At 35.6% G+C, this 14,799-nt stretch overlaps 1 protein-coding gene across 4 annotated transcripts in view; it reads right to left on the reverse strand.

Annotated features, from left to right (window-relative positions):
• Positions 1–1,099: 1,099 nt before the first annotated feature.
• lhfpl4a (LHFPL tetraspan subfamily member 4a) overlaps positions 1,100–14,799 on the reverse strand; it is a 50,893-nt gene continuing 37,193 nt past the window's right edge. The window contains exons 3-5 of one of the 4 annotated variants that reach the window (XM_048206942.1): positions 12,602–12,618; positions 11,962–12,000; positions 1,100–4,667 (exon numbers count right to left, since the gene is read on the reverse strand). In XM_048206942.1, coding sequence (XP_048062899.1) covers positions 4,614–4,667; positions 11,962–12,000; positions 12,602–12,618 — 110 coding nt within the window. In that variant the 3' untranslated portion in view covers positions 1,100–4,613. The remainder of the gene's footprint in view (positions 4,668–11,961; positions 12,001–12,601; positions 12,619–14,799) is intronic. The other 3 variants (XM_048206943.1, XM_048206944.1, XM_048206945.1) reach the window with 3 other exon arrangements.

The raw sequence follows: 14,799 nt of genomic DNA on the forward strand, positions 1-14,799 counted from the left end.
TGAACACAATTAGTACTTTGTACCTATGCATAGTAGTTAAAGTTATTACCTAATATAAAGTGTGACTGCTTCATGTGATCCATACAATATGCAAGGTTTGCTTACATGAAATTATGTATGACAATGAAATTAAAAAGAGCAATTAAGGGAAATCTACAGCAATACTTGGTGTACTGGAACACAAGATGTATCATTTTGTGAACCAGGGTGGCAGTCACATTTTTGGCATTCTAATGAAGCCAACTTATAATTACTCTCAGGATGGAGGATTTACTCTCGATAGCACAGCTTGCTGCACCTGGCTGTACCAAAGATGCATTTAATGCCTGCTGATATGTTGGCACCTACTCTGGCCATGGCCCATCCTGTCTGTGCTGGCCAGTGCCCAGCCTTTCCTTTTCATCATCCCTCGCTCTTTTGATCTAGTCCTTCATTCTCTACTGGCGCTGTTAATGAGCACTACATGAAGTGGCTTCCTGCCGACAATTGCCAGACTGGACACACAGACAACATTTTTTCATAATTGTTATATAATGTGCAAGCAGGCTTCCAGCATATTTTTCTTTTGCAGATACAGCTAAATATAGCACTTAAACACACTCACTCAAATTCATACTGAATCAAAACAAATAAGTCATGTGTGTGGACCTCTTTTTCTAGTTTGAAGGGTGTTAAATGGGATGTTATCATTTGTGTGTGGATATTCAGATATGGCCATTTTACCTGCATGATTTGTATGAGGTTGTATGTTAGGTTGTAAGTTGTATGTTGCTGCACAGCCTAAAATTATTGATAAGCATATTCATATTTTTTTAAATGCAAATGTGTAAAGAAGATAAATAACAAACTTGGGCACATCGTTCAGAATGAGGATCCAGAATCTTTGCAGTTTCCACGTTCTTCTCATCTGTTTTGCTTGACACCAAAAAAAATGTTTTGGTTTGTATACCTGAGCAAATGTGTATCTTCCCCCAAAATAAACCCATAAAATGGTATTCAATGTTTTTTTTTTTTAATATTTTATACAACAACACCAACAATGTTTCAGTGATGGTGACGATGTCAGTTATGTTGCACTCCCCTATGACTTGCAGAAATATTTTTATACATTTTTGTTTAATTTAGAGATAACAGCATTCCAGAAAGATCAGAGGGGGGAAAACATTTACAACTAGAGCAAAAAGCATAATCTCCAAAAGAGAGGCATTAAACACGTGAAGCACAAGAAAAGACAATGTAAACTTCAGAAATTATTATTTATAAATTAATTATGTCGTATCTTTCCACAGTAGTCTTGTTCTTTAATTTTGGCACATTATATTCTTTCTTTTTTTCTTTTCTTTTTTTTAAATGGTCGTTTAAGAAAAAAGTGGTGCAAGACAGAAGAGAAAGTAAAAATTAAAAACAAATGAAACAAACACTACTAAGTCTTCAGTAACATGGGCCTATCAAATATTGTTTTTTAAAATTAAATATTAATGACTAGACGTTGGATGACAATGTTTCACATGAGATTAACTGAAAAATGTTGTGCGTCAATGAAGATAACAGCTAAGACCAACACGTAAATATCCAATTAGTTTTACACTATGATCAGAATACAGAAATCTTTCTACATCTTCATGCGTGTGAAGACAAAAATGTAGCATGAATCAGTTAATTTGTAAAAACATCTGGGCAGTGGTTAAGTTAATGTTCTGTGAGACAAACACAAAATATAAATGGCTTTGAGAAGAAATTATATTGAGTACTGCAGAAATACACTGCCCCTGAGATGGCCAAATTTTCAGAAATAACTAGTTGTCAATGGGGTAGTGCTTGTGTGTATGTGAGTCTCTGCTTTTTTGTTTTTCGAGTGTCAAATAAAGATTGACCAGCACAGTGCACTCAGGATGAAATTACCATTGAATATGTTTTTGTTTGTAGTTTTGCTGGGCTCTGAATTTCTTTGCATGTATGATGTACTGTACCAGATGAAATGTGAATGATGAATACAGAAATACATCAAGTTTGGCAAAACCAAGACATTTTTGTGACATGTTTTTTAAAAAAAGAAATTCATCCGTCTGTTCACCAATGTAGCATTTAATTAATCAAAACAAAATACAATAAACCAGTGATACTGTAAATTATCAATACGGTTTGAAATAACTGTTTTTTTGTTTGTTTGTTTTTTATGAAATTTTTATCAGTGATCACAAAGATGAAACATGAAACTTCAATTGAATATATTAAATAACACTGCTAAAATGCATAAGCTGTTAATGCTGCACATGTACAGTAAGACTCTTTAAATAATGAAGCATTCATAATACAACTGTATATAATACAGCATTTGTAACATTGTAAATGCCTTTTACATTAGTTTCTGATCAATTTAATGCATCCTAGGTGAATCAAAGTCTCTGGTTCTTTAAAACAAAAAATGTCTTAGCGTTTCCAAACTTTTGAATGGTAGTGTAGAATAGATGAATGAGAGGAATTTATGGAGAAGCTGTGTTTTAAGATTACGGAATAGAAACCCAAGTCCAGTGCAGTCTAATCTTCCTGCTCCTCATACCCCCACTCTCCGTCTGATCTCAGCATTCATCTCCCAGTGGAGCATATCAAGAAAATAGAGTAGGAGGGGTTCAAGACTGAGGTAGATGGGGAGCAGCAAAGCAGTCTTTATATAAGGGTTAGGAGGGTTTAAGCACCATGGAGTATGTCACAATTCGTTTTTAGTCCATTTCATGTCATCTCCAAAATCCGCTACTCAAGGGGCTGCAGACTAGGGGCCAGACCTACCCCCAACAGGGCTTTCCTCTTGAGATGATCCTAATTGATGTAAACGTTCCTCTCCAGTGCACCTTGAAGGTCTGTGTTAGCTCCAGCCACTTAGCAAAAACCATACCATTACAAAACAGATAGAAGTTTTACACAAGGTGAAGGGAGATGTTGATAAAAACACAAATGAAACAAAGTACAACCTTAGATGAATATAGATTTTGCACAAATTCCTATTCTGTTTGAATGGTTTATCATAATTAAAATATTTAAGGAGTTTATAACAAAATATTGAGATTTTTCTTATTTGTTGATTTCTGTTACGAGAATCGGTTTTGCATTTTGCATATGTGAAGAATTAAGTCACATCAGTCCATTGAATGTAATGTAAGTATATGCTAAGAAATTGTGTGAATAATTGTGCTACACATCTTGCCTTGGAAACATAGATGTAGTCATTTGTAGTCATGACTGTGTACCAAGTCTCAGTATTCCCTGCTGAAAAATCCAGCATTGCTGGTCATCAGCATGAGAAGCCGGAGTGTTGGTGGACCAGCTCAGTTTTGCTTTATAACAGCATGACTATGCTTGTCCACCAGATACACCAGCACTATACCAGCTCTAACTAGCATAAACAAACTGGATTTTTCAGCAGGGGTCACCTAGATGTGTTACGGTTAACTTTGTGCTGTACCACTGTGCTCTACTTACATAGTGTGGGAAATTGCAGATAAGGGCCTGAGTAAAATGCAGCATGCAGGGCTTTTTCTCAAGACAAATGATAATTGGGAAAAAAAATCACCTTGGTCTAATGACCACAAAACACTGAAGAAAATGATAAATTATGAAATTAATGTAGCAGAATCCAAACAATATTCATGTGCTAATCACTAATCATAAATCTCACAACAGTTCATTGAAAAAGGAAATATCAAGAGAGGAAGTGTCTGTAAAAAAGAAATGTAAGAAGAGATTTGCATGCCAAAATTAGATGTCTGTGGGATAGCGGTGTATTTAGCTGTTGTTAGTCTTTTCTGCTGCACAGTCATAGAATGGTCATTGGTACCTTCAGGTGAACTGAGAGACAAAATAATCTGTTTATCTGTTAAATCCACTCCAGTTAATATAAGGAATATGATATGGGTGAATAAATGCTTAATGGCTGTACCCTGTATCCATATAAATATAGAATTTACAATTTAACTATTTAATTCATCAATTAACTCTGATTGCTGACCACATGTACAAAGAGGGGAATTCAAAATTTGTCAGAAAAAGATGGTCTTCAAAATTACATCTGGTGCTGTACAAAATGTTTCTTTTTTTCCCTTTTTTCTTTCTTTTTTCTTTTTTTGTTTTGTTTTTGTTGTTTATTTAAATTTTTGGCTTGATGTTTTTCCTTTTCATCTGCGTGTCCAGAGTAGCACCCAATCTCTTGTACATATGCATTGAATCCATATATTTTCTTAAAGCTAGAAATATGTTCCCCATTTTAGATAAAATATGAAAGTCTGAACATAATATCGCTGTTGCAAGCATAATCATGACTATCATCATAATTGTCATCAAAGCATTATTAAATAACAGTAGTAATATGTATAACTTGTTACTTCCCAGAGTTGTTGTTTATGTAAAGCTGATCTTTTCTTCTTTTTATTGGTTTTAATTTCTCATGGTTTTTAAATAGGTGTATGTTGAATATGTTCTCTTCTTGAAGTGTATCCCAGTCTTTTTTTTATATTACAAAGAGCTGCACTAGCAGCATCCTGACTGAGTTTAGAGACACAGGCCTGAGGACAAGGAGAGAGGGATGGAGGAGTAGATAAAGTAGGGAGGATGCTGTCTCATTACGGAAACCGCCGGACACCGAATTGAGGGTCCCTGGTATCCCGGATCTCAATCTAAAATATACATGAAAGAGAGAGAAAGAAAGAAAGAAAAAATTATATACAGAGCAGTGCAGACCTTAAAATCAGAATTAACTATACTTTAAAGAGATAGTTCACCCATAATGAAAATTCTGTCATCATTTACTCACCCTGACGTTATTCCACAACTGTATACGTTTCTTTCTTCTGTGTAACACAAGAAGATATTTTGAGAAATGTCACAGTGTTTTCTTTTGTTTTGTCCATACAATGGAAGTCAGTGGTCACCAAAATAATTGGGTATGCAACATTCTTCAAGATATCTCCTTTTGTGTTCCACAGAAGATAGAAACTCATATAGGTTTGAAATGACATGAGAATGAATACATAATGACAGAATTTTCATTTTTGGGTAAACTATCCCTTTACGCCCAGTGAGAAGGAATCAAACATAAGTTAATTTCAAGTATAACTAATTAAACAAACATCACTTCGGTAAAGATCACAACCCAACACATCAATTCAAACCCCTGGAATTATTGGAGCATAAAATTACTGACCTAATCAGGAGCAATCAGTGTTACACTCAGTTAATCAATTGGCCTTTTATTTTTTTAGCTGTCTGAGAACATTCAAACAAAGGAGGAATTGGAGGAGTGATGACACAGGAGTAGTGTGGCATAGCTTGGGTCAGCACTTATTGACAGAAGAAGGGAAAGGTTTCATTCAGACAGACAGCACATCCTCCTACCTCCTAACCAACTTTGGTCCCGTTTTTGCGTCAGATCTTAAGGAACATGTGAAAAACAACTACCAAACCACAACCAAAGAGAGACTAAAGTATTTTCTGTATAAACAATGCATCTATAGCTCATATAATATACATATAATATGTCTGTGAATGTGGTAAAACTACAGTTTACACAGTGCTTGAATTTAGCGCTGTCTGTTCAATCAAACAAGCACATCCAACATCCCAGTGGATTTTAGCTCTCTCTAGTGTTCTATATGTGCAAGGTTACAAACATTCATTCCTTTTGTTTTTGCATTTAACATGAGACATTCTTCAAAAACTTTTATTCCTACTTAAGACATACTAAAGAGTCCTGCTTGGTCTTATAGCCTATAAGTGTTACAAGAAACTAAGTTTTTAGTTTCTTGCAAAACAAGAATATGTTCCTGCAGGTAGAAGTCAATGCAAGTTCCAGGTGACTTCCATTGAGACAATGAAGAACAGAAGGAGAGATGTCAGGATAGCTATGTTTCCATCCAAAGCTGCAAATTTAACTTGTGCACAAAATTGAAATATCGCATAAAACATTTGCGAATAAAGCACCATTTCCGTTCCATGTGCTCAAGAGAACAAATTCGTCACTTCCTGGGAAATTGGCGCAAAATATCTGTAATAAAAATGAAAATTAAATCAAATAATTTTGATGACAGACTTTGGCTCAGGCATTTCAGAATGATTTTAGAATTTCTCCACTGGTTAGTTCAGTTCTCCAATCACATCCACTGTTGAAGCAAAGTCATATGAGTTTTTTTATGCACATAAAGGGATTTATTCAGTATTTCCATCGTAATTTATTTGCATGCATAAAAAAACGGAAACGAATGAAGGAACATAAACAAAATCGAAATCAAGTTTAATTGTTCTGAATAGAAACGCTAATTTGAAATTACCATTAACTGGTTAATAACGTTATTTTATTGTTCTGTTTAATATTTTAATTTGGCAGTCAACCAATCATGAATCCAATGTGAGTGAAATGCCCACACTGAGTTGTTGTCAGTTCATCATAGGTAAGTCGCTGGAATTAGCTTTTGGATCTAAGGAGTTTTTCCAAGGCTATGTCACCAACCGTTAAAGTATTATGATGATTGCCAGGTACTATCCAGCATGGTGTGTTTTGAAACCAGTGAAAATTGCAGGTTAGTGTAGAACAATATGCAATATGCAGGGGGAAATTTTTTTTTTTTTTAAATAATTAAACACCATGTTAGTATTGTGGCTTTATGTATAGTCAGACACTTTGATTGTATTATTAACATTTTCCCAATATCAAGCTCAATTGTAGTTACAATGTTTTTCACCAGTGAATGTTGTCCTGTTTTCCATAGTATATAGTAGTAAAAAATACTATGGAAGTCAATGTACTGTAAGAAACTGACTGTGAAATTCACAGTAATTAACTGGCAGCTAGTGACAAGTAACTTACTGTAGAAGAAATAACCATCTTTTCGCTGTTATTATTTACAGTAGCAACCATGTAACTGTAAAGTAAAACTCACTAATTTGCAAGTATTGCTTTTTTTCCCCTTTTTTTTCCCCCTTATTAGACAGAACAGTGTAGCGATTGAGAAAAAAGTGTGGGGTGGAGAGAGGGGAATTGGATCAGCAAAGAACCTTGAGGCAGGAATCAAACTTGGGTCACCAGAGGCACAACTGCACTATATGTCAGTGTGCTAGGCTATTGGCACTAACCGGATCTTAATGCTTAAGTGCTTTTTAGTTATATTGTTTCAGCCCAACTGAATAAATAATTAAAATACGTAATGCATATTGCATGATTTGAATATGAATATCCATTTATCGACAATCACAGTTAAATAGCTCACCATTATTACAAGCTTCAGTATTCATTCTTCACTGATTGCTAGATGTGTTGACAACAATAAAATCTCTGGGACCTTCTGGAGATTTTTAACATACATTTTATACGTTTTATTAAAGAATACATTTGCTTCCTGTAATCTCTTTTCAGAGTGAAAATGTAATTGAATTACAGTGAGGTCAATTTAAATGCAGTAATTGGCTGGCAACCCAGCTGCCAGTGCACTGTGTTTTCCTTTTCTATACATAATAGGTTACTGAGATTTTTACAGTACATAATTGGTTATTGTGTTTTCTACAGTACATTGGTAATTACTGTGATTTTCTACAGTGCATAAGTAGTTATTGTGTTCTCTACAGTACATTGGAAGTTACTTTGATTTTCTACAGGACATTGCTGGTTACTGTGACTCACACAGTACTTCTTTCATTACTGCAATTTTTGACTGAATCTACAGTATTCTACTGTGAACTTGTATACAGTAATTTTCTGTGCACAAACACAGTAAATTACTGTAGATGTCACATGTGTTTTTTACAGTGTGGCTACTGTCTGGTTACCAACATTCTTTAAAATATCTTCTGTTGTGTTCAACAGAAGAAAGAAATTCATACAGGTTTGCGACAACTTGAGGGTGTGTAAATGATGACAGAATTGAAATTTTTGGGTGAACTACCCTTAGGAGATCCGCTGTTATAGATGAAGGTGAAGTCCCGCAATATGTTGTTGATTAGTCCCTGGAAGACAATTGGAGCATTGGTCAAACTAAAGGCATCACCAAATACTCAAAGTCTTTCCTTTATTGTCATTATGAATATGGTCCAGGTAGTATGCATTCTGGACACACAACGTTTGAAGATGGTGGCTCCTTGCAGTTCCAGAGCATATTCTTTCATAGTAAACATGGTCACAGGGAGATATCCTCCTTGCTCATGAAGAATAAACCTGGCTCTGCAGGCCATGAAGAGGGAGGGATTAGGCTGACTGCCACTACCTCCTAGATGTATTTTCCATGGCTCCACGCTCTGGTGCAGATAAAGGTAAAAGTCAACCATGAGGCAAAGATATAAACTGAAGAGGCCACCATGGGGCAAAGATGTTCAGGTATTGAAGACGAGTATAACAAAAAGAAATCATTCTAATTTCAGTGGATACTGGAAAGGAGAGCACTCCCTGGAGTGGTTGCTTAGGAGATTTAAGCCAGGCATTGACCATTGAGGATGCTGGTGCTCAGAGGGATGCTTAACTCAGGACAGTTAGCCCCTATTTGGCTGCCAGTGCTATGTAACCCTTCAGACCTTGATTAGCTTGTTCAGGTGTGTTTGATTAGGGTTGAAGAAAAACTCTGCAGGACTGTGACTCTCCAGGACTGATGTTCACCACCCCTGGCATAGTCCAATATTCAACTCCTCTGGTGAAGGTGAAAGAGAAGATGTGCTTCCCTGTAGTAAACTGAACGATAATACTTCTTCATCTCCTTGGAGAATTCAGAAAAACATCACTACAGGGGAGCAGGATTCCCACACAGCCACTCCATCGCAGGAAGCGGAATGATGATGTTAGGGAATTTTGCTTTGAGGGTTGAATGATGGAAACCAGCAAACACTGGAAGAGGAATCAAATTAGTGACCTGACCCACCTCCTTGATTGATGATACTGGCTGCATAAATCTGAGACTTGTGTTTTCCCAAAAGTACACCTTGCTGAGCCACAGCTGAAACCCTTCCTCTTATTCCATGCTGGCTAGATTGTAATGCCAAGTTTGAATGAGGAATCACTAGCAGATGGTCAGTTCACAGACTTTAATGAGGATTATCCAGGAAAAGGCAAACAGAAAGACATTGGAAGATAAACAGAGCTGCCAATATGTATCTGCTGGGTAGCAAGGCATGCAAACAAACTAGCACCAGCAGAGCATAGTCAAAAAACAGGTGAAGAATGTATGAACCAATAAAAAACAAAGACAAAGCACTGGCAATTAATTGAATGAGAATGGCAAAACAGGTGAAACAAGAGAGACATAAGTGATTGCATAAATTATGAATTGCCCGCAAAGGTTAGGAGTTTATATGGAAAAACAAATTCATGTGACATAATAATCTGCCACACCCCTTGAACATTATACTTAGACTCCCTTATACAGTAGTTCTGAACTGCAGTCCTGGGAAACAACCGCTCTACACATTTTGTATGTCTTCCTTATCTAGCAGACCTGATTCAGATCATCAGTTTGTTAGGAGAGAGCTCCATGAACTCAACTATGTGTGTCAGAGACTTACAAAATGTGCAGGGTGGTGGGTCGCCAGGACTGGAATTGAGAACTACTGCCCTAATGAATGCTAATACTTATTTCAAGTTGTTGTTGTTGTTGTTTTCTCTTAGTATATGACAAATATTCTATGAACGCATCAAAGTATTCCACAAACATACATAGCCATTTATTAGACTGGGCCTCTATGGAGGTTCAGTCTTCCTTGCTGTTTTAATAATAGCTCTTTCTGATGACTCATGTTGAAACATCAGGCAATTTAACAAAAATGAAATTACACACATGAGTCATAATAAATCATTGTGGGTTTTGGGAGCAAATGCAATTTACAGTAAAGGATGGATTACACAAAAAATAATTTGCCACACACAAGCAATATTTTATATTTATACAAGGCTCTAAATTGTGACCATTTAGGTCACATATGCTCCCTAGATTTAAGGTGTGTGACCTCAAAATATACTTGGGCGCATTTGCAATTTGCAAATAATTGTTGAGGTGAGACCTGTTTTTATTTCTCTACAAACTGCACAGTATGTGCCTGCTGTGAGCATACAGTAACTGGTACACCATTCTATCACATAACCAATTAAACTTCATCTTTATGTTCTTAAGTTTAAAGAAGATTATGGGTTGGTTAATATAGCCGTCAATCACTCCCTTTCACTGCGCTCCATTGTCACTTGACAGGGAACTAACTAGTGAGCAAAATGTAGAGAGCTGAAGAGAGAAGATGAAAAGAATGCTGTTACACAGGGCTTGACATTTACGCTTGAATAAATAAATAAAGTAAAAATAACTAGGGAAACGCCAATATGCGAGAATGACTGATTTTATTACATTTAGTGTAAGTGGCGATCGAAAGTAGTATATAATGTACTGATGGTAACAAGGTTGCATTATTGAGGTTTGCGCAGCCTCATCTCAAGGAGAAATCGAAACAAATGAGCACAGCACACACAAAGATACTCATTCACAAAGAGGTAACTTTTCTGAAAGTAAAAAAATGAGAAGCCAGAAGCTGATACTAGACTCTTCCTTTAAGATGCCTTTATTATGACTGTGGGCATATCTCATCTCAGCTTTGTAACATGAGCTACAAAACTGTGTTTCCAAGAATTCCTTAGGCTGGAAGTATGAGGCTGTGCTTTAATTAGAAAAGTATTGTGGGGTTCAGTGGCGTAACTTGTATGGGCCTTAGTGCAAAAAACGCTTTATGGGATTTATGTTCATTTACTGTTAAATGTTGCATTTTAAAGTTAAACTTGGGGTAAATAATCATACAATTAACTCAGTCTTGCCATTAAACCCTGGCATCCACCCCTAACAGGATGGAAGTTGTCAGGAATGGAGAGTTGTCTTATTTGAGTCATTCACCCAAAAATGGGTGCATTTCTTTCTTCTGTGGAACATAAAAGGAGATATTTTGAGAAATATTTTTTGAGAATATTTTTTTGTGTTTTTTTTCCCCTCCCCATACAATGGAACTCAATGGTCACCAAAACAGTTTGGTTACCAGTACATACAGGTTTGGAACAAAGAGTAATTTAGCAAATGATGACAGAATATTTTTAATTTTTGTGTTAACTATCCCTATAATTTCTGTCATTTTATTATGCAGGATGGGACTTTTCAAGTCAGACAAACCTACACTAAATATAACTGAATTCATATAATCCAGCCTCTCTTTGGAGAAGAGAAACAGCTTAATAACTAGTTGTTCAGTTCATCTTTGTACAGACTATGCATGCAGAACACTATTTGAATGTTTTGAGAGTTGATTTGGCTGTGGAATGTGGTTGTTACTAAAATTACTGAAAAACTGAATATGTTTTAACAATATTGTTTGATTTTTTAAATTTTTTTTTTTTTATTTCTAGCATTTTAATTTTAAGGTCTGTCATTACTTAATTTTTAACAGTAGATTCAGCATTGATTGGAAGAAAAAAATTTGAACATTGAACATTTCAGAAATACATAAAAAAAATTCAAAATATTGTAAAATAATTTGCATTGTGTACACCAGCATTGTGAATTTAATCAAATTGAGATCTGAGTGAATTGTTACATCCCTAGTGGGGAGTGTTGAATTTAAAGGACTGGGTGGACTACACCGCTGATCAAATCAATTTCCTCTAATTAAGCTGGTTTACATGTGAATGTAAATCAATGTGAAATGACCAAGTGTGACTGCTTCACCTAAACACACAATAGTTACGCCACTGCCAAGGAAATTACAGTACACACAAAAGGACACAACAAGGGAGAGTAAAACACCATTATTTTATCAGCACTGTAGCTGACATAATCAGAAAATATTCCACGTGTGAAGTTCCTTGGTATAAGGATTAAGCTACATGCTATGATTTCATGCATATTTTTTGAGGGAATGGATCAATTGATAAGAGACAGTGAAGTAAAACTGTACTAAAATTAAGCTTACTCCATCCACTCGAAGAGAAGAACCTACACGTAGAGGCTGCTGGGGAGGAAAACTGCTGTTAATAATATTCTGACAACACTGTAACTATACATACACATTTTACTGTATACATAAAATACCAACAATCAGGTGTACCAAATGTGCAGAGTGTAGACTTGTTAACACTCCAAATATATTTTTTGTGTACTGTATGTGTTAAATTATTCTTTCTCCACATGTAGAAGCTTTCATTAGCATTAAGAAACATTTACATTTTACAATATATTTTGGTTTACAATGTTCTGTAATAATAATAGTCTTGTACATGTTAGGGTCAAAAGGCACTACATTCCTGTAGTACCAATAGCAGGACAGATATTTGCTTCCATGCTCTGCAACATAGCTTTTGACACATGCACTTTTTCATGCAGTCTTTTTCCTGCTATAAACAATAAATGCCTTGCTATGATTTGTGTTCATTGTCTACCCATTGAGTGACATTCATAAATAATATGTCAGAGTGCTAATAATCTAAGCTAATTTCTAACCATGACAACAGAGAGCACATATAATAAGGAAGGTACTACAAGACTAATGTTTGTACCACAACAACTTCACACAACCACACAAGCACAAGAGTCATAGCAGCAGAACGACTTACCCTGGATACTGCCAAATCTGTGAAGACAGAATAGAAGTGGTTGTTTAGTAAGGTGTGTGTGTGTGTGTGTGTGTGTGTGTGTGTGTTTGTTTTCATGATTTATGAGGACACAACTTTGTATAATGACATGGGTATTACACTGGTATTACAACGTAAACATGTTTTATGAGGACATTTCATGAGTCCTCATATTTAAAGGTGCCATTGAACGTTTTTTTTACAAGATGTAATATAAGTCTAAGGTGTCCCCTGAATGTGTCTGTGAAGTTTCAGCTCAAAATACCCCATAGATTTTTTTTAATACATTTTTTTAACTGCCTATTTTGGGGCATAATTAGAAATGCGCCGATTCAGGTTGCGGCCCCTTTAAATGCTCACGCTCCCCGCCCACAGAGCTCTCGCTTGCCTTAAACAGTGCATAAACAAAGTTTACACAGCTAATATAATCCTCAAAATGGATCTTTACAAAGTGTTCATCATGCATACTGCATGTATGCGTCGGATTATGTGAGCATTGTATTTATTTGGATGTTTACATTTGATTCTGAATGAATTTGAGGCTGTGATCTGTGGCTAACGGCTAATGCTACACTGTTGGAGAGATTTATAAAGAATGAAGTTGTGTTTATGAATTATACAGACTGCAAGTGTTTAATAATGAAAATAATGACGGCTCTTGTCTCCGTGAATACAATAAGAAACAATGGTAACTTTAACCACATTTAACAGTACATTAGCAACATGCAAACAAAACATTTAGAAAGACAGTTTACAAATATCACTAAAAATATCATGTTATCATGAATCATGTCAGTTATTATTGCTCCATCTGCCATTTTTCGCTGTTGTCCTTGCTTGCTTACCTAGTCTGATGATTCAGCTGTGCACATCCAGATGTTAATACTGGCTGCCCTTGTGTAATTCCTTGAACAAGAGCTGGCATATGCAAATATTGGGGGCGTACACCCCGACTGTTACGTAACAGTCGGTGTTATGTTGAGATTCGCCTGTTCTTCAGAGGTCTTTTAAACAAATGAGATTTATATAAGAAGGAGGAAACAATGGAGTTTGAGACTCACTGTATGTCATTTCCATGTACTGAACTCTTGTTATTTAACTATGCCAAGATAAATTCAATTTTTTTTTCAATAAATTTTTTTTTAATTCCAGGACACCATCTAAAATAACTTTAAAAACATACTAAACAATGTTTTATTAAAAATGTAAAAATGCAGAATGTTTTCTGTGATAGGTAGGTTTAGGAGTAGGTGTAGTGTAGGGGGATAGAATGTATAGTTTGTATAGTATAAAAACCATTACACCTATGGAATGTTCTCACTAAGATAGCAAAACAAACCTGTGTGTGTGTGTGTGTGTGTGTGTGTGTGTGTTCCTGGTAAACCCTATGTTATGGGGACAAAATATCCCCACAAAGATGGCAATATCTGAAATCCTTGTCCTGGTTAGTCCCCATGAGGAAAGCAGCTTATAAATCATTTAAATGTTGTTTTTTGAAAACGTAAAAATGCAGAAGGTTTTCTGTGATGGGTAGGGGATAAAATATACACTTTTTGTACAATATAAAAATCCTTATGTCTATGGAATGTCCTCATAAAACATGAAAAACATGGGTGTGTTGTGTGAAGAATTAATACTGCATTTTCTCCCCAAAGGCTTCAAAAGAATAGTGAAAAGACAAGGGATATCATATTTATAAGTATTTATTGATGTATCACTGCCCTCAGCTTTTTAGGTTTTGTGTTCTCTTTTTTGCTGTCCTGCTCTTTATTATCATGCTAACCATGCCAATCCCCAACCTGTTTATTCACGATCATGTCTAGTCCAAATATCTGTCAGTCATTTGTTTTGTCTCGATGTTATATTGGTTAGTTGTATGTAAGTGTTGCTGGTAGTTTTTAGGTTTATGTTCTGTGATTGGGTTTTGACCATACTCTGGAATCCACAGTAAAGGCCTGTTCACACTAAGAATGATAACTATAAATGTACAGTTTTAATAACTGATAACAATATTGTTGGATTGGAGGAATAAAAACACTGATAACCAATCAGAATCCTCCAGACTTTAAAGATCTTGAGCATTTAAAGTACCAGACAATATAACTTCAACACATGCGTATCCACAAGCTTTATTTTCTTTGAATGTGCAGGCTTCCAAGTCGCTATACTGTAGGTAAATA

This window comes from Megalobrama amblycephala, linkage group LG11 (genome assembly GCF_018812025.1).
Source record: "Megalobrama amblycephala isolate DHTTF-2021 linkage group LG11, ASM1881202v1, whole genome shotgun sequence".
NCBI lineage: Eukaryota > Metazoa > Chordata > Actinopteri > Cypriniformes > Xenocyprididae > Megalobrama > Megalobrama amblycephala.